We start from the raw sequence: 21,936 nt of genomic DNA, 5'->3' as shown, positions 1-21,936 counted from the left end.
AAAAGGTGTTGCTATGAGTACCCGCATGGGTCCTAGTTATACCTGTCTTTTTGTGGGATATGTCGAGCATTCTTTGTTCCAGTCCTGCTCAGGCCCCCTCCCCCAACTCATTTTCCGGTACATTGATGACTGTATCGGTGCCGTTTCCTGCTCCCGCCCTGAACTGGAAAACTTTATCAACTTTGCTTCCAATTTCCACCCTTCTCTCACCTTTACATGGTCCATCTCTGACACTTCCCTTCCTCGACTTCTGTGTCTCCATCTCTGGGAATAGGTTGTCTACCAATATCCATTATAAGCCCACTGACTCCCACAGCTACCTCGACTACACTTCTTCACACCCTACCTCCTGTAAGGACTCCATTCCATTCTCCCAGTTTCTCCGTCTCCGACGCATCTGCTCTGATGATGCTACCTTCCATGACGGTGCTTCTGATATGACCTCCTTTTTCCTCAACCGAGGATTTCCCCCACTGTGGTTGACAGGGCCCTCAACCGTGTCCGGCCCATTCCCCGCACCTCTACCCTCACCCCTTCCCCTCCCTCCCAGAACCGTGACAGGGTTCCCCTTGTCCTCACCTTTCACCCCATCAGCCTCCATATCCAAAGGATAATCCTCCACCATTTCCGCCACCTCCAGCGTGATGCCACTACCAGTCGCATCTTCCCCTCCCTTCCCCTGTCAGCATTCCGAAGGGATTGTTCCCTCCGCGACACCCTGGTCCACTTTTCCATTACCCCCACCACCTCGTCCCTGTCCCATGGCACCTTCCCCTGCAATCGCAGGAGGTGTAATACCTGCCCATTTATCTCCTCACTGTCCCAGGCCCCAAACACTCCTTTCAGGTGAAGCAGCGATTTACCTGTACTTCTTTCAATGTAGTATACTGTATTCACTGCTCACAGTGTGGTCTCCTCTACATTGGGGAGACCAAGCGCAGACTGGGTGACCGCTTTGCGGAACATCTCCGCTCAGTCCGCAAGCAGGACCCTGAGCTTTCGGTTGCTTGCCATTTCAACACTCCCCCCTGCTCTCATGCTCACATCTCTGTCCTGGGATTGCTGCAGTGTTCCAGTGAACATCAACGCAAGCTCGAGGAACAGCATCTCATTTACCGATTAGGCACACTACAGCCTGCCGGACTGAACATTGAGTTCAATAATTTCAGAGCATGACAGCCCCCCATTTTACTTTCATTTTTAGTTATTTTTTTCTTCCTTTTTTTACATTCTTTTTTACATTTTTTTTTTGCATTTATTTCATTTCATCTTAGTTTGTTCAGTTTGCTTACCGACTGTTTTTTTTCAGGTTTGCACTTGCTGCTGTTCAATATTCAGTGTATTAACACCTAATCTGTACTAATGCTTTGTCTTTCAACACACCATTAACATATTGTTTGCCTTTGCTTCGTGACCTTTTGGTCAGCTATGTGGCCTGGTCCAATCTAGACCTCCTTTGTTATCTGTTGCCCCGCCCCCACCTCACTTGCTTATAACCTGTGACTTTTCTAATATTTGTCAGTTCCGAAGAAGGGTCACTGACCCGAAACGTTAACTCTGTTTCTCTTTTCACAGATGCTGCCAGACCTGCTGAGTGGTTCCAGCATTTCTTCTTGTTATTTATTATAGCATAGTGGACCCTTGAATGGGAACACATTTATACTCTGCAACTGTTTATACAGTTGAGGAAGAGGACAAAATACCAGTGGTATAAGGGGAAAGAAAAATGAGTTAAATGAAGGAAATTATTGGATTGAGTACAAGTTTTTTTTTAAATTGGTAACAATATAATGGAACTTAAGTTGGCTATCAGCTGTGGATGGCTCTTTTGGTTGAAGTCCCACTCCAGAGACACAAGCATAAATTCCAGGCTGACACTCCCAGTGCAATACTGGAGGAGTGCTGCAGTGTCGGAGGTGAGGTTTTTCAGATGAGATGGGGTTAAACCGGGGCCCCATCTGCCCTCTCGGGTGGATGTGAAATAATCCCACAGCCGCTATTTCAAAAGGCACTTGACAAATTTTATTTTATTCATTCATGGGGTGTGGGCGCCAGTGGCTAGGCCACCATTTATTGCCCATCCCTAATTGCCCTTGAGAAGGTGGTGGTGAGTACCAAATAATAAACTTGTCAGCAAAATTAAAGCCATGGGATTAAAGGGATAGTGGCAGCGTGGATAAAAAATTGGCTAAGGGATAGAGAACAGAGAGTAGTGCTGAACAGTTGTTTTTCAGACTGGAGGGATTTATCCAGTGGTGTCCCCCAGAGGTCAGTATTAGGACCCCTGCTCTTTTTGATGTAAATGACCTGGACTTGGGTACACAGGGTATAATTTCAAAGTTTGCAGGCAATACAAAATTCAGGAATTTAGTAAACAATGAGAAGGTTGGTAACACTTCAGGAGGACTTAGACAGATTAGTGATATGGATAGACACATGACAGATGAAATTTAAGGCTGAGAAGTGTGAAGTGATACATTTTGGTAGGAAGGAAGAAGGAGGGAGATGCAATATGAACTAATGGTACAATTTTAAAGGGAAACTTTGTATACATATCTTTGAAGGTGGCAGGACAAAGTTGAGAAGGCTGTTAAAGCATACGAGAGGCTGGATTGTATTGATAGAGACATAGAGTACAAAAAACGCAAGTTATGCTAAACCTTTATAAAACACTGCTTGGGCTGCAACTGGAGTAGTATGTTCAATTATGGGCATCACACTTTAGAAAGGATGTCAAGGCCTTAGAGAGGTTACAAAAGAGATTTAGTAGAATGTTATCAGGGTAGACAAATTTATGTTATGTGGACAGACTGGAGAAGCAGGTGTTCTCCTTAGAGCAGAAGATAACTAGGTCCAAAATCATTAATGGTTTTGGATAAGGAGGAACTGTTCCCAGTGGCAGAAGAGTCAGTAACCAGAGGACAGTCCTCATCATAGATCACATATTCTAATAATTATAATTGTCATTGATTGGCAAAAGAACCAGAGGTGACGAGAAAAAAAATTACACAGTGATCTGGATTACACTGCCTGAAAGTGTAGTGGAAGAGATTCAATAGTAACATTCAAAAGGGAATTGGATACATTCTTGAAGGGAAAAAAGTTATGGGGAAAGAGCAGGGGATGTGGGAATGGGAATTGATAGCTTTTTTGAAGAGCTGGCACATGCACATAGATTGAATGGCCTCCTTCTATGCTGTATGATTCTATGATAGCTCTCATCTCTGAATCTCAACAAACCTTGCTGTCAGACCCACCTCCTTCTCACAAAGATACTTGACTCTCTGAACCACAGCATGCCAATTTAAAAATCACTTATAATGTCAATCTTCCCTGACCAGCCGCTAACAAGTAAATAAATAATTCCATCTTTCCTCCAAATTAATTCACACAATCTTCTGCATTACATGTATGAAATTTGATTATCTCCCTATCATAGTTCACAAAGATTCAAAGAATGATACTTAATTCAATGACAGTCCCAACCAACAATGAAGTAAATATTTAATTTGGTGCCATTCAGAACTCCTCCGATGCTGAAGCAGTCCTCGCCTGCATGCAGCAAGAGCTGGACAACATTCAGGTTTGGACTGATTAGTGACAAGTGACATTCAAGCCACACAAGTGCCAGGCAATGACCATCTCCCCTTGACATTCAATGGCATTACCATCGCTGAATCCCCCACCATCAACATCCTTGGAGTTGCCATTAATCAGAAACTTAACTGGACCAGCTGTATAAATACTGTGACTATGAGAGCAGTTGAGAGGCTGGAATTCTGTAGTGAGTAACTCACCTCCTGACTCCCCAAAGCCTGTCCATCTACAAGGCATAAGAGAGGAGTGTGATGAAATACTCTCCACTTCCCTGGATGAGTGCAACTCCAACAACATTCAAAAAACTCATTACCAAGACAAAGCAGCCCATTTGATCGGCACTGCATCCACGACCTAAACATTCAGTCCCTCCATCACTGGTGCACAGTGGCAGCAGTGTGTACCATCCACAAGATGCACTACAGCAACTCACAATGCTCCTTAGACAGCACCTTCCAACGCGCGATCTCTACCACCTAGAAGAACAAATGCAGCAGGCGCATGGGAACACCACCAGTTGCAAGTTACCCTCCAAGTCACACACCATCCTGATTTGGAACTATATCGCTGTTCATTCAAAATCCTGGAACTCCCTCCCTAACAGCACTGCGGTTGTACCTACATCATATGGACTGCAAAGGTTCAAGAAGGCAGCTCACCACCACTTTCTCAATGACAATTAGGGATGGGCAATAGTGACACCCACATCCGAAGAACAAATCTAAAAAAATTTCAGTAACACTACCTGAACTGCTTTCCAAAATCTTAAGAAATTAATCATTCTCTTCAAACTACAAATTAAATTTTCAGTGTATTTCATATGCTCAATCACTTTATGGATTTGCCAACATTTAACATTGACAATACCTAAGTAAAATGTTATAATAAAATTCCTTATCTAAGTAGGTGCCTGTGACACTGTGGTTGCAGGTTGTGGTCACAAGATGGTAATGTAGCCACACTGTATCCTGCACCTACCTGTCCTCTTGTCCACCAATAAATGAGGTAGCCAACTACACACAGCAACCTCACACAAATAGTGATGAGATACTGAGTACTAATCTGTCTTAGTACTATTAAGGGTAAGTATTGGCTAGAACACCTGAGCAAACTCCCCTCCTCTTCAAAATCAAGGCCATGGGATCTCTGGAGAGGACCTTGCTCTCATATCTCAACCACATGATAGCACCTACTAAGAGTGCAGCACTCCCACAATACTTTTACTACTGTGAAGTTGCTTCACAGACTCTCAAGCCACTTGTAACTTTTGTGGCTTGGATATGTCTATGTTCCATGCCTGTAAGGAGTGTGAGCGGTTGCAGTCTCAGTTCCATTATTTGAAGTGGCAGCTCCTCAACTTCTGGTTTCTCTTCAGACCCAAGCTCCATTCTTTGTCTTTTGTATGGTTTGGGTATTTATTAGTTTTGCCCCTCTAAAAAGGGGGCTTTTAGTTAGACTTCTTTTATGATCATACTGGGGTAACCCAACGTCTACTTAAGGATTCAATTAAAAGAGCTATCACCTTCGTTGCAGAATAATGCATTGTACATGCATAATATAGCAGACCTCTCTTTATAAAAAAAACATATTGTTTGAGTTACCACAAGCATTCGAATGGGAAATGTGAGTCCAGCATACTTCACAGCCTAGGAGCGTACTTACGTCGACTGAATTTGCATCAGAACAACTTCAAGCCCTAAACCGTCCAGAATGAATGCCTCATTATTAAGTGACAGACAGGCTATCTAAACTGCAAGTGTATGCCAGTTTGTAGGTTACTGTCTATATTAACATTCTGTGATAACCACCAGTTGTGGAAGGCTTTGGAAAGAAAGCCTTGCATTTCTATAGCACCTTTCACTGCACTGGAAGTGACAGCCCAGATTTTGTGCTCACATTCTGGAGTGAGGCTTGAACTAACAAAGAGTGAGAATGCTACTCATTGAGCCACAGCTGACACAGTACTGGTTAGTAAACCGGGGCACACTGCACAGGCATAATCCATTGTCACTGGGATCAGCAACTCCTAGGCTCTGGAGCTCAGTCCCACACCTCCCATTGCAACTGAGCCAGGGGTGGGTTAATTGAATACACAAATTTCAATAGGATTTATTTTTTGAATGAGTATAGAAACACACATCTGCATACATCTGTATTAATTTTAAAAAATCTGTGAGGTTGTGAGAGCAATTCACAATAAATCAGACTGACAGTAAATATGTCCAATAAGTCTTGGCTCAAATAGATCCAGTTCTAAGTTGTGGGGAGGGAGAGGTAGGGAATTGGGGCTGAAAGAGACATTTGTGTGGAAAGTACAGAGAAAATGCATTTGAAGTTTAACTGCTGTTAACTCAGAGTTGAAATCTCATAATGAAGTTCAGTAAACATGTGAGTGAAGAAATGAGTGCAGGACTGACATGCCAATCACTTAGGGATGTCCAATTAGATTAAGTGAAAGGGGAAGGGCTCACTCCGTACAGTACAAATAACCCATAAAGAGGTACCAAAGAAGACTTTTGACTTTGAACCTTGCAGAACTTGGTCTGACAATGCTGCTTTTTGCAGACTCTTTGCAGAATGGCACCCTGGCATTGATTGGCACAGTGACATGCCTCTACTACTTTGCTAAGTACAGTTGGAAGCTCCTAGTTGGCATCAGGACTTACATCCTTGCCAAAATTTGGAAAACAAACCTGACGTCCTACGGGGAATGGGCTGGTAAGGTTGTGGTTTGTTTTTTGCTCAGATTTTCTTGCTGTCTTCTGACGCTGAAGATTCTTTTCTGGGTTGCGAACTCGCGGCACAGTCACTTTCTACCACCTGACCCCACGTGGCAGGTACTTGCATGTAGACCTAAACCGTGAATGTTGGCAGATTTAGATTTTTTTTTTAGATTTAGAGATACAGCACTGAAACAGGCCCTTCGGCCCACCGAGTCTGTGCCGACCATTAACCACACCATTTACACTAATCCCACATTCCTATCACATCCTCACCTGTCCCTATATTCCCCTACCACCTACCTATACTAGGGAAATTTATAATGGCCAATTTACCTATCAACCTGCAAGTCTTTTGGCTGTGGGAGGAAACCGGAGCACCCGGAGAAAACCCACGCAGACACAGGGAGAACTTGCAAATTCCACACAGGCAGTACCCAGAATCGAACCTGGGTCGCTGGAGCTGTGAGGCTGCAGTGCTAACCACTGTGCCGCCCCTAATAGGCAGGGTCTATTTGCATCACAGCAGAGGCCAAATTGTAGTCACCTGACACTCCCCCTGCCTCCAAAGCACTTGTGTGCACACACACACATACATATTTACATCACCAGGGAAGGGTTTCTGGATAGTGATCAGAATGGGAAGTTCTGGCTGATTTCCCCCCGCCCCCGAGGTAGGACATAAAGGTAAGGAGTGTGCAACATCACAAATTTATATATTATGGATGGCTATTTGTGAGTGGTGTGGTTGTATTTAGCCCTAACTAAAAGCTAACAGTTAGTTTAGTGTATGTTACCTGGGCCCACTGCCCTCCCCCAGCCACACCTGCTCTTTGTTTTCTCAATGAAATTGATCCGGATGAAACTGACGAGCACAGCTGTCGAAACTTTAATCTCCGATCCTGCTGTTTTCACAGTCCAGAGTGTCTGCAGCCAGGGCATGTGGTAAGTCCATTGAGGTGAAGAAGGAGCAGCGGGACCCTAGGGAAGTCTTGAGAAAAGGTGCCCCGATCACCCAAAAAATCCACGCACTGTCGGCAATGCTGCATACCTTTATTTAAACCACTGCAAAAAAAACCCCATAACGAATGTAATCACCTCTGTAAGTCTGCCAAAAGATGCTTCACCTCCCGAAGGATGTGGATGAGCTTTCCGGACGTCGATGGTGGGCACTGAGGAAATGGCTTATTACCTGCACCCGCTTTCCCTCCTTTCCCCCTCTCCTTTCTCCCCCCCCTCTCCTTTCTCCCCCCCCCTCTCCTTTCTCCCCCCCCCTCTCCTTTCTCCCCCCCCCTCTCCTTTCTCCCCCCCCCTCTCCTTTCTCCCCCCCTTCCCTGCTCCACCCGCTCAGCTCACCCCGTCCCAGCCCGCCCCCCCTTGCACCATCTTCCCCCGTGCCCCCTTCCCCTGCACCCCCCCACCCCCTTACAGCCCCCTTCCCAGCTCCCCCTCGCCCCCCCTCCCTCTACCCCTCCCTCTCGCATCCCCTCTTCCCACCGGCACCATCCTACACCTGTGTAGGGGCCCCAACAACCCCACTGCCTTGTGGGCGTCTCGGGAGAGACCAAGGCTAAGGGAGTAAACCCTAACAGATAATCCGGAGCGGAACCCCGTAGGCGGTCATGTGTCACCTTTGGCATGTTTCCGGCAGTTCCTGCAGCCATACTGGTGCCAAACGTCGTGCCCTGCACTCCTTTGGACCCCACCAGAAAGACCGAGAGGGGGGTTTTGACGACTGGGCAACTCTCAACCTCCATAAATTCGCCCAGGCATACGCCATGCAGAGGTCACTCCATAGTTGCCTCACAGTGGTTGTATTGGGGAATTTTTCTGAGATTAGTCTGTTTCCAGAATATTCTGATTCCCAAAATTCACTTGGGAAGCCACCCTGAAGGAGCAAAAATAACATTATTTTGAAGTAGGTGCTCTCTTTGCCTAGTTTTACATATGTGCTCTCTCAATTGTTAATTCATGCCTTAAAATGTAATTGAATGGTTTTAGCCCAGGCAGCATTGACGTGCTGCAGGGTAGTCAGCTATGGCTCTCTCTCGCTTCTGAGTTAGAAGGGTAGGGGTTCAAGTCCCACTCCAAAGATTTGATTATAAAATCTAGGCTGACACTCCCAGTGCAGTACTGAGGGAGCGCTGCACCATTACTTTGATGAGATGTTAAACTGAGATCCTGTCTACCCTCTCAGGTGGATGTTAAAGATTTCATGCACTATTTGAAGAAGAGCAAGGGTTTTCTCCCAGTGTCCTGGCCAATGTTTATCCCTCAATGGATTATCTAGTCCTTATCTCATTCCTGATTGTAGAACCTAGCTGTGAGCAAATTGGCTACCATGTTGCCTCCATTGCAACGGTGACTACACTTCAAAACATCATTGGCTGTAAACTACTGTGGGATGTCCTGAGATCATGAAAGGCGCCATAGAAATGCAAGCCTTTCTCTCCATTGAGTCTTAATGCCCCTGAGCTGAGGAGGAGAGAGAATGGGAGGAGGGTTGGAAACAAATTAAACTTGTTTCCTGTGAACCTTCTCTGGAAAGAGTGGATATTGGAAGGGGTTTTGGGGTGACAGTAGAATCGGGGTCTGCTGTGTTGCCTCTTACACTTGAAGAGCCTGCCACTATAACTGGAAAAATAGCCACTTGGCATAAGTAGTAAAGCCACTGCATTCAGGAATGAATCTGGCATTCTTTCAATCTTGCAATCGGAGATAAATGAAGATAAACACTTTTCTAAAAACATTTTGAAATGCTAGAGACATTAATGTCTACCTGCATTGGTGTGAAAACCTAAATATTGAATGTTGACAGCGCTCTTGGACCACGGTGTGGGAGATAGAGTTGGGGCCATCACAGCAGGAGGGGGTTGAGGTATCACAGCAAAAGCTTTTTTGACCTCACCTGAGACCCCTTCCATACAGCAGCATCTCCATGAAGGATTTCTGGATAGTGATCAGAATGGGGAGTTCTGGTGGGTCTCCCCTGGTGGAGGCGTGAGTGAGTGACTGGACAATTCTGATTTAAAATGATTGGTGAGAAAAAAGCCAACGGGGAGATTTAAAGAAATGATTTTTCAGCGGCTTGTTAATCTATTAGACGACTGTGCTTTTAGAAGTTTAGATTTGCGAAAGTGTTAAGAAATTCATTTGAGGTGAAACAAATCACTTCAGTTGCTTTCAGTTTTAGTTCTGTAGTTAAAATATTTAGAATTAAAAATACTTGCAAGTATTAGTAGATGATCAACAAATCTATATGGCTGTAACTCATTATATAACTCATTGGCGGCACAGTGGCTAGCACCGCAGCCACACAGCTCCAGTGACCGGGGTTCAGTTCTGAGTACTGCCTGTGCGGAGTTTGCAAGTCCTCCCTGTGACCACGTGGGTTTTCTCCGGGTGCTCCAGTTTCCTCCTGCATGCCAAAGACTTGCGGGTTGATAGGTAAATTGGCCATTGTAAAAAAAATTGCCCCTAGTGTAGGTAGGTGGTAGGAGAATTGAGGGAAGGTGGGGATGTGAGAGGGAAAATGGGATTAGTATAAATGGGTGGTTGATGGTTGGCATGGATTCGGTGGGCCGAAGGGCCTGTTTCGGTGCTGCATCTCTCGATGACTCTATAAAATAGGTTTGGATCATCTTAGAGTCATTTACAGCATGTTTATTCTTTTTTACATGTAAATAGGTAAGGTACTTTATATAATGTTCTGATAGGTTCAGCCAACACCTAATGTAAAACCAAGCATGACGGGTCCATGGAGGAGGTAGGTGATGTAATTTTTTTAATATTTGTTCTTGGGATGTGAGCATTGCTGGCAAGGCTAGCATTTATTACATATCCCTAATTGCCTTAGAAATGGTGGTGGTGAGCTGTGTCCTTGAACCGACTTTTAATGGCCTTTTAGCCAAATTGAAAAGCAGAATCACTTGTAATGTGAGTTGGGAAGAAGGGAGACGTCTGGCGGATTGAGCTTAATGGTCTACAGTGTGTGTGACTGCATCTTATGTAATCTTGTTCGCTGTGAGTATGTTCTTAACTTACAAGCGTTTTTGATTCTGTATTTGAACGCACTGGTTGATTCTGTATTTGAACGCACTGGTTGATTCTGTATTTGAACGCACTGGTTGATTCTGTATTTGAACGCACTGGTTGATTCTGTATTTGAATAGCTGGACAGGACTGCAGACTCTGTCTATGTATAAAAACAAATTTAAATTCTTAACGATGGCTCCAAGTTTAAAGCTCTCGAGGCCCCCGAATCTAGGTTAGAGTGCCTCCAATACTGTTTGCCTGGTTAAACTGTCTCTAAGCTAAACTGTGTTGGAGAGTGAAGTGCATGTGGTAGATGGTTTTTCCAGCTTTTCTCCTCAGTCTCATCCCATATTCAGGCACTGTTATCACAGCTAAGTGACCAGTAAAAGAAAAACAAATTCCCTCAAGTTGTCATCGGTGGCTCAGTCAGTAGCACTCACTCCTTTTGAGTTCAGAAGGTCGTGTGTTCGCACCTCCAGAGACTTGAGCCCAGGCTGACACTCCCAGTGCCAGTACTGAAGGAGCACTACACTGTTGGATGTGCTGCCTTTTGGATGAGATGTTAAACTAAGGCCCCTGTCTGCCCTTTCAGGTGGACGTGAAAGATTCCATGGCATTTTTTGAAAAAGAGCAGGGGAGGTCTTTGCCAGTGTCTTGGCCAATATTCATCCCTCAACCAACAATATTTATACCTCAACCAAATTATCACTTTGCTGTTTGTGGGAGCTTGCTCCGCTTAGGTTGACTGCTCTGATTCCAACATTACAACAGTGACTATGCTTCAAAGGTTGGCTGTAAAATGCTTTGGGAGGTCCTGAGGTTGTGAAAGGCGATATGAAAATGCAAGTCTTCCTTGAAATCTTTAGCACTCTACCTTTAGAGATGACCAGCTCATCTATAACCAGTCCTTTAGCCAAGGTATTTAATACATTGCCGAGCAACTAAAGTAAGCAGCCAAGATTGCAAAATGGCAGGGGTGGGGGTGGTGGGATGTGAAACCGAGAAGAGATGGTCAGGTGACACTAAGCTTGGGATTTAAAAGCCTATAGTTTGTAGGAGAAAAGGGATAAAGAGGGAGGTGAGATAATGGGTTAGCGAGTGGGAAGCAGACTCTGTTTCAACATTGCGACAATAGAGAAGGGGAAGACTGAGCATGTAGGACAATATACTGAAGTTTAGGAGACCCAGAGTGGAAAGTAGATAGGAGGTGGGGAGATGGTATTCAGTAAGAAAGGAAAATTTAGTTCAGCATAAATGAATTGTACATTAGTAAAATGGGTCTTTAACCAGTTCATGTTTCTAGTTGTAACAGGTGCAACTGATGGAATTGGAAAAGCCTATGCTCATGAGGTAATACAAATCTTTGACCTTGAAGTATTGTCTATATTCATAGAATGGTACAGCAGAGAACAAGGCCATTCAGCCCATTGTCACTCTTTGTTAGCTATCCAATTAATCCTACTCCCCCTGTTCTTTACTATCTGTTTTGTAATTGAACTATTACAGAGATGAGCTTGGTTATGTTTGCATATATTTGCTACCATGTTTTTGGTGTCCCCAGACTTGGCCATTCTGTTGGCCTCTCGACAGACCTGCCGCCTTCCGTAAACTCATGGTCATCTAAAACTCTGCTGCCCGTATCCAAACATGCACTAAGTCCCTTTCACCCATTACTCCCATGCTCAGTGGCCTGTTTCCTGTCCAGCAACGCCTTGATTTAAAATTCCCATCCTCGTGTTCAAATTTTTCATGGCCTCACCCTCTCCCTATCTCTTTAACCTCCTCTAGCCTTAACCCTCTGAGATCTCTGTGTTCTTCCAACTGGCCTCTTTTGTCTCCCTGATTTTCTCTGCTCGACCATCGGCAACCAAGCCTTCAGCTGCCCAGGCTCCAAAGTCTGGAATTCCCTCCTAAACCTCTCTGGCTCTCTCTCAACCTTTAAAGCATTCCTTAAAACCTACCTGTTTGACCAAACTTTTGGTCACCTCTCCTGATATCTCCTTATGTGGCTTGCTTTCAGATTATGTCTGATAATGCTCCTGTGAAGTGCCTTGAAACGTTTAACCACGTTAAAGACACTATATGAATGCAAATAGTTGTCGTATTTTTAAAATATTCAGCTTTGTTTTCCAAATTTTCTCTCCACCTCTCATGAAGGAGGTGTGTCCTGTTAGGGTACAGGTCCACTGTTGATGGCCATCCTCCAGTATTTATCGTGGCCATTCTTCATGACAGAGCCCATCCAGCGGGTGTTAGCAGGCCTGTTAATTGTCAAAGCATCATGCTGGAGACGAACCCAGACAGTGTTTGGGAGCTGGAAGCCTGGCTCAATTATTTTCCCTTCTCCCAAGGATACTGAGGACAACATTGGTACACAAATAATGCCCCGGCTGATACCAGCTATTTCAGCAGAAATCTGGGATCTTTCTGGTCTATATGCCTCAGTACTACACTGGGACAGTGGAATCAGATGTTGAGCTGCTAGGGAACTCCTCCTTTTCTTCTGTTGGAACATTGTATTGCGATATCCGATCACAGCAGAATCTTCTCAGTGCTGTATGGTGCTGGCACAGTCCTCAACTTGGCCCAAGTGGCCTTTACTAACCAGTGTCCCACTGGATTAATGCATTTCTTTTCCTGATTCGCAGTTGGCAAGAAGGGGGCTCAACGTGGTGCTGATCAGCCGGTCTTTGGAGAAGCTGAGAGCCACAGCAGAGGAAATAGGTAAGATCTGTCGAAGATTCCCACAGAAGGAAGTTGTTCAGCCCATTGTGTCTGCAGCACCTCATTGCTAAGATCAATGCAAAATTGATCCCACTGCATAGACCCTATGGAGGCACAGTAGGTCAGTAATCTTGTGTCAACCACACATGATGACATAGTCTTTCTGCATTTCTGCTGTTTCATAATCACGACTAAATTAGCTATTTGCTATTATAATTAGCTTCGGTGTCCCTGGGTTACAGCGGAATTAAAAATCAGCCAGGCTTACTCCTGCTGTTCACTGTCTAATTTGTATTCCTTGAAAGTGCAACTGGTGAGGATCTAGCTCAGCTGTGATGGCCCTCACTGTTGAATAGCCTACTCTCACACATTGCCTGCACTCTCATATGAAGAATTGCCTTTTTGGGCAAAGCATCCAAAGCAGCACTCAGTGAGAAAGGTACCCCTGTGAGGGTCAGTGTCTCCAGGAGAGGAGGGAAGATCCCTGGGTATAGGCAATGAGAAACCAGTGGAAGCAGAGTTTCACATCTCATTCAGAGTAACCAGCACATTCACTGCTTATAAGTATGCTTCTGGCCGGCAGCATGTCAGAATCCATGGGGAAAGGCATCATCACCCTCATCTACAAGTGGAAGGGAGAGAGGATGAAAATCAGAAATTGGCAGCCCATCTCACTGCTTAATGTTGACTACAAGATTCTGTCCAAACTCATTGCCAGTTGGGTCAAGTCTGCTCTGGAGTTGGTGATTCACCCTGACCAGACCTGCACTGTACCCGCGGGAAGATCTCTGATAGTCTTGAGCTACTCAGGGATATGATCGCCTATGTATAGGGCAGGAGGGTGGACACCTGCCTCATCAGCTTGGACCAGGAGAAGGCTTTTGACAGGATATCGCACACATACATGATGGATGGGCTCTCCAAAATGGAGTTTGGGGAGGGAATCTGCAATTGGATCAAACTGATCTACACAAACATCAGTAGCGCAGTCTCAATCAATGGGTCGGAATCAGAAGTTTCCCGATCCAATCTGGAGTCAGACAGGGCTGTCCTCTCTCCCCTGTCTTGTTTGTTTGCTGTATTGAACCCTTTGCTGAGTCTATTAGGAAGGATGAGGGCATAAAGAGGGGTGGCAATCCCAGGCAGCAGAGGCACTCCGGTAAAAATCTCCCTGTACATGGACGATGTCGCCGTCTTCTGCTCGGATCCGCTGTCCGTGCGCAGACTAATGAGCATCTGCGACCAGTTCGAACTGGCCTTGGGAGCCAAAGTTAACCACGGCAAGAGTGAGGCCATGTTCATTGGGAACTGGGCTGACCGATCCTTTGTCCCCTTCACCGTCAGGTCAGACTACCTGAAGGTGCTGGGGATATGGTTTGGAAGGGCTGGGGCGTGCGCCAAAACCTGGAAGGAGCGATTAACCAGAGTACACCATAAACTGAGCATGTGGGAGCAGCGATTTCTCTCCATTGTAGGTAAAAACCTGGTCATCAGGTGCGAGGTACTCACATTGTTGCTGTATGTGGCGCAAGTCTGGCCCATACCCCACTCCAGCGCCTTGGCGGTCACCCGAGCCATTTTCCACTTTATCTGGAGACTTAAATTGGACCGGGTCCGGAGGGACACGATGTTCAAACCTCTGGATAAGGGCAGGAAAAATGTACCCAACGTCGCCCTCATCCTGATGAACACCTTCGTGTACGGCTGCATCAAGCTGTGCGTAGAGCCCCAGTACGCAAACACCAAGTGTCACTACGTGTTGAGGTTCTATCTGTCCCTGATGTTACGATGGATGGGTCTGGTCACTGCCGCGGAAAGCTCCATCCATTTGGACCGTGCTATACCATCTATCCTTGGTGGGAAAGTTTCTGCGGGAAAACAAATTGACCATCAATCCATCAGGCAGTGGTCTGCACGGAATGTCCTCCGGGCCCTACGGGAAAAGGAGATGGTGGATCCAGTCAGATGGTTCCCCAAGCAGACCGCCAAAGTCATTTGGCAGAATGCCTCATCACCAGAACTTTCAAACAAGCACCAAGACATAGCTTGGCTGGTGGTGAGAAGGGCCCTCCCTGTCAGATCCTTCCTGCATGCCCGGAGTCTCGCCCCCTCCACACGCTGTCCTCGAGGTGGCTGTGGTGGGGAAGAGACAGTTGCCCACCTCATTCTGGAATGTGTCTTTGCAAAGCAGGTGTGGAAAGAGATGCAGTGGTTTTTGTCGCAGTTCATCCCAAGCAGCTCGGTAACACAGGAGCCTATGCTCTACGGGCTGTTCCCAGGGACGCACACCGAGACAAACATCAACTGCTGCTGGAGGACCATCAATTCGGTGAAAGACGTTCTTTGGTCTGCCCGAAGCTTTGCTGGTTTTCCAGCGCAAAGAGTTGTCCACGACCGAATGTTGCAGACTGGCACATTCCAATATCCAGGACTACGTGCTGAGGGACGCACTAAAGCTTGGGGCAGCCGCAGCAAAGGCTCAATGGGGAAAGACCACTGTGTAAGGTCCTCCCACCAAGGAGAACTGAGGGGCTGGATCCATGGGAAATGCCTTGGGCTGTATACACCAGATATGTATACACCATGGCATGTAAAATGAAATGGAAGGGTTGTGAGGCAACTCACTCCTGTACTAAAGAAAACTGATTTCCTTTGCACTTTTTGGAATGTCATCTCGGTACTGTTTTGTAATGTATTTTTTACAGATTTTTATGAATAAAGTATATTTTTGGGGATAAAAAATTCACCGCTCACTGTTTCATAGCTGTTGAATAGTAAGTGAAAACCTCGGTAACTAATGATTCCACATCATGAGATAGGAACGCAAAGTGGGAAAACTATTGCTTTTGGCATTAAGATTTACACATTAAAATATCTCATAAGTTACTCCAAAATGGGACAATTTGACCCGAATCTGGTTGGGTGAGAAGCTGGCTGCATCTTTTCACTTACTTCACCTTATCCACAGTCCACACTCCCCATTGAAAAGCAACGTTAGACATTCCAGTGTTGGAAGAAAAGCTACTTTTGTTCTAAAATTTAAAATAATACCCATTGTGCATTGGGCGCTGTGATACAAAGATGCTAGGCCCCAGCTGCGGTTTAGCGTACAATTCTGGGCACTACATTTTAAGAAGGATGTCAAGGCTTTAGGGAGGATGCAAAGAAGATTTATTAGAATAGCAACAGTGATGTGGGAGTTCAGCTAAGTGGAGAGACTGGAGAAGCTAGATTTATTCTCTCAGAGCAAAAAAGGTTGGGAGATTTTGTAGAGAGATTCAAATTCATGAAACATTTTTACAGAGTAATTAAGGAGAAACTATTGCCAAGGACGGAATGGTTGGTAACGAGAGGTGACAGATTTAAGATAATTGGCAAAAGAACCAGAGGAGACATGAGAAGTTTTTTTACTCAGCGAGTTATTATAATCTGGAAGGCACTGTCCAAAGGAAGCAGATTCAGTAGTAACTTTCAAAAGGAAATTGGATAAATAATTGAAGGGGAAAATTTTGCAGCTCTATGGGGAAAGAGCAGAGGAGTGAGACTAATTCTATCAGACATAAAATGAGGAGTGAGAGTACCCTTTCAAAGAGCCAGCACAGGCTGAATGGTGGATCCAGTCAGATGGTTCCCCAAGCAGACTGCCAAAGTCATTTGGCAGAATGCCTCATCACCAGAACTTTCAAACCTGTGCTGTATTATTTGATGGTTGGGTGAGAGGACATTTCGAGTGATTGTGGAAGTTATTGAGACTGTGGAATGATGACTTGTTCCTCTCTGGGTAATTGCAGAACAGGAGCATGGCAAGAAAACCAAGATTGTTCAGGCCGACTTTACTTTTGGTGCCGAAATCTATGGGCCAATCGAAGCAGCGCTGAAGGATCTGAACATTGGAATCCTGGGTAATTTCACTTCGTTCCCAAAGTTTAGACTTTACAGGAAATGTAAGAGCAATCAAAGACTGGAGGAAAGAGTTACTAATGTAAATAATTTAATTCAGGTGTTTTAAAAGATGGGAGGAGTTCACCATCAGAGAGCATTTATCAAATAGTTACACAGAATGATCACAAATTCAAATTTAGTTTGTTTTACTCCACAACATTGACAGCTTTTTACAGAACTGGATTATCAGCAGTAGAGATACAGTCAGTAACACACGTCACTGGAGGAGAGGGGTTACTGCGTGACAGTGTGAGGGAGCTGGATTAACATCAGTCGAGATACAGGGCTGAATTTTATGCCACCCCAGCGGGTCGGATGGTGGCGTGGGGACGGCATAAAATTGGGAGGCTCCGGGAAAACTACCCACCCCGCTTACGCCTCCAGCCAAGTTTACAGTGTCGGTTGGGGGTGGTGGTGAAACGGCCCGCCCACCCGAGGCCAATCAAGGCTCTTAAGTGGCCATTTAACAGCCACTTAAGGACCTTCGCCCGCCACCATGGGTATTTTACCCGTGGCAAGCGGGTGTGCTGGGGACATGAAAGGCTGTCCAGCGATAGCTGCCGGCCTTTCTGCGCCCCGGGGTGGGGTGGGGTATGGCAATCAGGCACAGGGTGCCTGATTGTGGGCCACCCCCCACCTCCCAACCCACCCCTGGGACCCAAGACACCCCCCCCCCCTCCTCCCAAACGACCACTCCAGCCACACCAAGATACGACCGATTCCCCCTGGTGAGGCATGCCCCTACTTACTTTCCCTCCTCGATCCATTGGGCTGGATTTTACCTTAGGCGGGTGGGAATTCGCCATCGACATGAAAGTGGGTGGCGAACCTGCTTCCGCCTAGCCCGGGGATCTGTCCTGCATTTTAAGAGTCCCCGGGCTTTAACTGTCCCGAGGAGGGACTTCCACCCGCTTGAGGGAGGAAGTCTCGCCTCAGTGAGCTGCCGGCCAATCAGTGGGCCAGCAGCTCTTAGTCCCAGCAGCGCCACTGGGAGCAGTGGCCACTGCTGGGACTGCAGCCCAGCCAAAGCCATGGATCGAAGAGGGAAGGTAAGTAGGGGCATGCCTTACGAGGTGGAATCAGTTCTTTCTTGGTAAGGCTTGCATGGTTGTTTGGGGGGGGGGAGGGGGATGTCTTGGGCCCCAGGGATGGGTTGGGAGGCGAGGACGGCCCTCAATTGGGCACCCTGTGCCTAATTGCCATGTCCCCCCCAGGGGCGTGGAAAGGCTGGCATGCTATCGCGGGGCGGCCTCTAACGTACCAAGCACACTCGCTTGCCATGGGTAAAATACCCATGGAGGCGGGCGAGGGCCCTTTAGTGGCCACTGAAGGGCCTTGATTGGCCTCGGGCAGGCGGGCCGTTTCCCACCCCCAGCCAGACGCTGTAAACTTGGCCAGAGGCGGAAGTGGGGCGGCTTGGCCTACCGGTACCTCCAAATCAATTTTACGCCGCCCCCACGCCACCATCCAACTTGCTGGGGCGGCGTAAAATTCAGCTCATGGTTCGGCTGGGCTGCAGTCCCAGCAGTGGTCACTGCTCCCAGTGGCGCTGCCGGCGGCCGGCAGCTCACTGAGGCAGGACTTCCTCCCTCAAGTGAGTGGAAGTCCCACCTGGGGACAATTAAAGCCCGGGGACCCATAAAATGCGGGACGGATCCCCGGGCTAGGCAGAAGCGGGTTCACGTCGGTGGCAAATTCCCGTCTGCCGAAGATAAAATCCAGTCCACAGTCAGTAACACAGGTAACTGGGTGGAAGGGGTAACAAAGTTGGACATTTAATGACGTGATGCTGATCTAATTGTAATTTTCTTTGTTTCAGTGAACAATGTTGGGAAGACCTACCAGATGCTTCCATGTTACTTTCTAGATGTCCCAGATGTTGAAAAGGTGTGGTACATTACACATTGCCTTAGACTGTGTGTTACATAGGACAATTATCTGGCCCATTATACAGTCCAAGATCTCACTAGAATTACATAGGCCTATTTCTGTGCTGTAGATCCTTTCAGCACAACTAGTTTATGCCGGTGTTTATGCTCCATATGAGATTCCATCCACCCTCATCATCTACTCATCTTCTAACCCTTTAAGTTCATTTTAGGTTCCATTTCTCTCTATTTCAGGTTGAAGTTGATGCACAGCTTGTCCTCAGACCCTGCCTCCTTCCCCTCCCACTTTCCTTCTCCACGTCGTGCTTGCTCCTTGTTAGGACTGGTTTCTGCAGAACATTCACCTCAGGGAGTCAGCTGTTGGAACGAAAGTCTCCTCTGTGTGGTTATAAAGGACAAACGTGAAATGAGTTTTGAAGATTTGCTGGCACTTTTCCTCGTGGGTCCACAACACAAAGTAGGAGCTGACTCAGCAGCAAATGTTCAAAAGTCAAAGAGTGAGAGTGTGAAATGGAAAAGTGTTGCTTTGTGTTGGAGAAAATCCAGATTGTCCCCAATTGTTGAACAAATTCTCCGGACTCAGACGTTGAGAATCAAACCCTTTATTGCATGATATCATGGGGAATAACACCTTACCTAAATGCGGTTCAGTGCTACTCCCCCCAGTTACAGATCGCCGTGGACTTATATAGTATATCAGAGGCAGAACAGACAGTTTCTCAATCAGACATTTAACCGCAAGATAACCACAGGACTGCCTACGAGACTATACATCATGCACAGTCCGAGGTCAGCTTCGCATAAGGCTGCAAGTCCATTGCTAACGTCTGTCTGGGTTGCACAAGCAATTTGCAAAGCAGAAGGTTCAGCAGAATATTCTTTGCCCACTTCCCCACATTTGCCATGAACTCTGTCTACATCTTGTGACAGTTGATTGTGGTTAGCTGCTCGTCTACAATTTATGACCGTTGGTGTGGTTAGATTAGCTACAAGCTGTGTCCTGCTTTTCTGCTTCTACAAAGTTATGTAATAATTAGCAAAGCTCAGAAAATTTCTCCAACACTTTGACAGTAAGGAGTGCTTCTTCTGGGGCTGGACCTAAGGTTGCCAACTTACAGGATTGACCTAGAGTCTCCAGGAATAAAGATTAATCACCTAGACAATGCTGTAAGCAACCCAAGAGAAAAACAAATCAAAGGGGCTGAAAAAATTGTCTATTTTTAATTTTCTTTGAATGTTTTTGTTTATTAGTTATAAAAATATTGAAGATTGGGAGAAAGGCTATTTGATTTGGAAGGGGGAGGGGGTTCAAGGCAGGAGGTCATATGATGAAACTGATGAAACTTCCAGGAATACATCCAACCAGAGCTGGCAACTCTAGTTGGGCCTGAGGCCTTTGACAAGAGGGTCAGAATGTACTGCGAAATATCTGATGCATTACAGCTTGTGTTCTGGCTGAGAAATTGCCTGCTTAAGTTGTGCTAACACTGTTAAATTTCTGTGAATTTGTTACACTTCAGGTGTCACACTGTCATGCTTACTCTCCCCAATTGACCTTAGGGTCTGTTGAAAGCATCTGGTCTGTAATTGATCCATCAGGGTCATACATAGTTATGCATAACTGAACTTTGGCAGCAGAGTACTGCATTGTGTGTGGCATGGCATAACAACATCTTTGTGCTTTAGAAAAGCAGGGCATGTCCCATTTTTAAACAGGGCAGCATGCAATCAGTGCGCCTTGTGCAGAAGAAAGAACTGCAGAAGAATTAGGATTAACAGAAACTTTGGGCAGGATTTTATGCACTGTTGGAAGGCAGGTTTTCTGGCGGGGCCGGAGAATTGGCACAGATTCACCCACCACAGAACCCGACGCTGTAATGCCGGGTTCCGATTTTCTCGGAGATGGCCAAGTTCCATGGCGGCACCTCTGCCGCGAAGCGATGGGATTGTAGTTTAAATCTGTTAAATACTGTTTTGCATGCATTAGTATATAATTTGCTACCAAGCTTTCACAATCTTCTGCATGACGTGCGGCACTCACGTGCCTTCACTTTCCCGTCTTTGAAAAGCTGGCACCACTGAGACGGGAGTCCTCGGTGCCTGCAAAGGTTAAGTAAGTTATGGAGATGCCATAAGTGGCGTCGCCAGTGCCGCCCCTGCCACAAGATGGGGGGGGGGGGGGGGGGCCACCATCGTTATGCTAATTGGCGGCAGAAAACATCACAAGTGGCGCTGCCACCATTTTGCGCATCCGCTGCCATTAGCAAAATCCAACCCTTTATTTCTGATTTTGGTGGATGGAACCCCAAGGCTTAACCCCCCCCCCCCCCCGGCCTTTGCTGAATTAGCTGGGCTAGGGTGAGGATATTAGCCAAGGTTCCTGCTCCAGATCACTGTCCAGTAGCCCTGTGGGAAATGGAACGTGTGTAGACATCTGATGAGGAAAGAATTGGGCGCAGCTAAATGGTCAACTGTTCTGCCGACACTCTAGGCTCACACACGGAGATTGGCCATTCAGCAAGGTATCTGAAAGTTCCCATTGTAACTGTACCTCAGTATAGGAGGCAGTGATGTCAGGATGGGTGGAGAGAGAAATTGGAAAACAAATTAAAAAGAAACACTGCTGTGTAAAATCTGGGGGTTCCCAGGAAGGACCTTCTAAATTTTTTTTTGCTTTTATGTTTCAGGAAATTCTTAATATTATGAACTGCAATATCCTTTCTGTACTGATGGTAAGTATTTAAGTACTGAGATGTACTGTATTTTAATTAAAGGGACAATGCCCTTATGTTTGTGGAGGTCATATAATTGACACTGTGGTGTCGCATCTGTAGTGAGATTCTTTCTTGGGCAAGGGGCAGAGCAGACCAGTTCTGGCTGTTCCACAGTTTCCAACCACCCCAGGAACTCCGGAATACAATAGTACAATAGCTGCCCACTCCAGCACCTAGATGCTCCAGGTTTCAATCAGAGAAAGTTTACAGCACAGAAAGAGGCGACTTGGCCCATCGTGTCTGTGCTGGCTGAAA

The 21,936-nt window shown here is 46.2% G+C and overlaps 1 protein-coding gene across 4 annotated transcripts in view; it reads left to right on the top strand.

The window, feature by feature from the left end:
• Positions 1 to 6,098: 6,098 nt before the first annotated feature.
• LOC137357599 (very-long-chain 3-oxoacyl-CoA reductase-like) overlaps positions 6,099 to 21,936 on the top strand; it is a 29,221-nt gene continuing 13,383 nt past the window's right edge. The window contains exons 1-6 of one of the 4 annotated variants that reach the window (XM_068024056.1): positions 6,099 to 6,315; positions 11,656 to 11,702; positions 13,001 to 13,076; positions 16,868 to 16,978; positions 18,838 to 18,905; positions 21,595 to 21,639. In XM_068024056.1, coding sequence (XP_067880157.1) covers positions 6,147 to 6,315; positions 11,656 to 11,702; positions 13,001 to 13,076; positions 16,868 to 16,978; positions 18,838 to 18,905; positions 21,595 to 21,639 — 516 coding nt within the window. In that variant the 5' untranslated portion in view covers positions 6,099 to 6,146. Of the gene's footprint in view, positions 6,316 to 9,334; positions 9,357 to 9,724; positions 9,765 to 10,279; positions 10,341 to 11,655; positions 11,703 to 13,000; positions 13,077 to 16,867; positions 16,979 to 18,837; positions 18,906 to 21,594; positions 21,640 to 21,936 lie in introns of those variants that run through there. The other 3 variants (XM_068024059.1, XM_068024058.1, XM_068024057.1) reach the window with 3 other exon arrangements.

This window comes from Heterodontus francisci, chromosome 48 (assembly GCF_036365525.1).
Source record: "Heterodontus francisci isolate sHetFra1 chromosome 48, sHetFra1.hap1, whole genome shotgun sequence".
Lineage (NCBI taxonomy): Eukaryota > Metazoa > Chordata > Chondrichthyes > Heterodontiformes > Heterodontidae > Heterodontus > Heterodontus francisci.
Note: the sequence above shows the minus strand (reverse complement) of the source record. Positions and strands in the feature narration are given on the sequence as shown.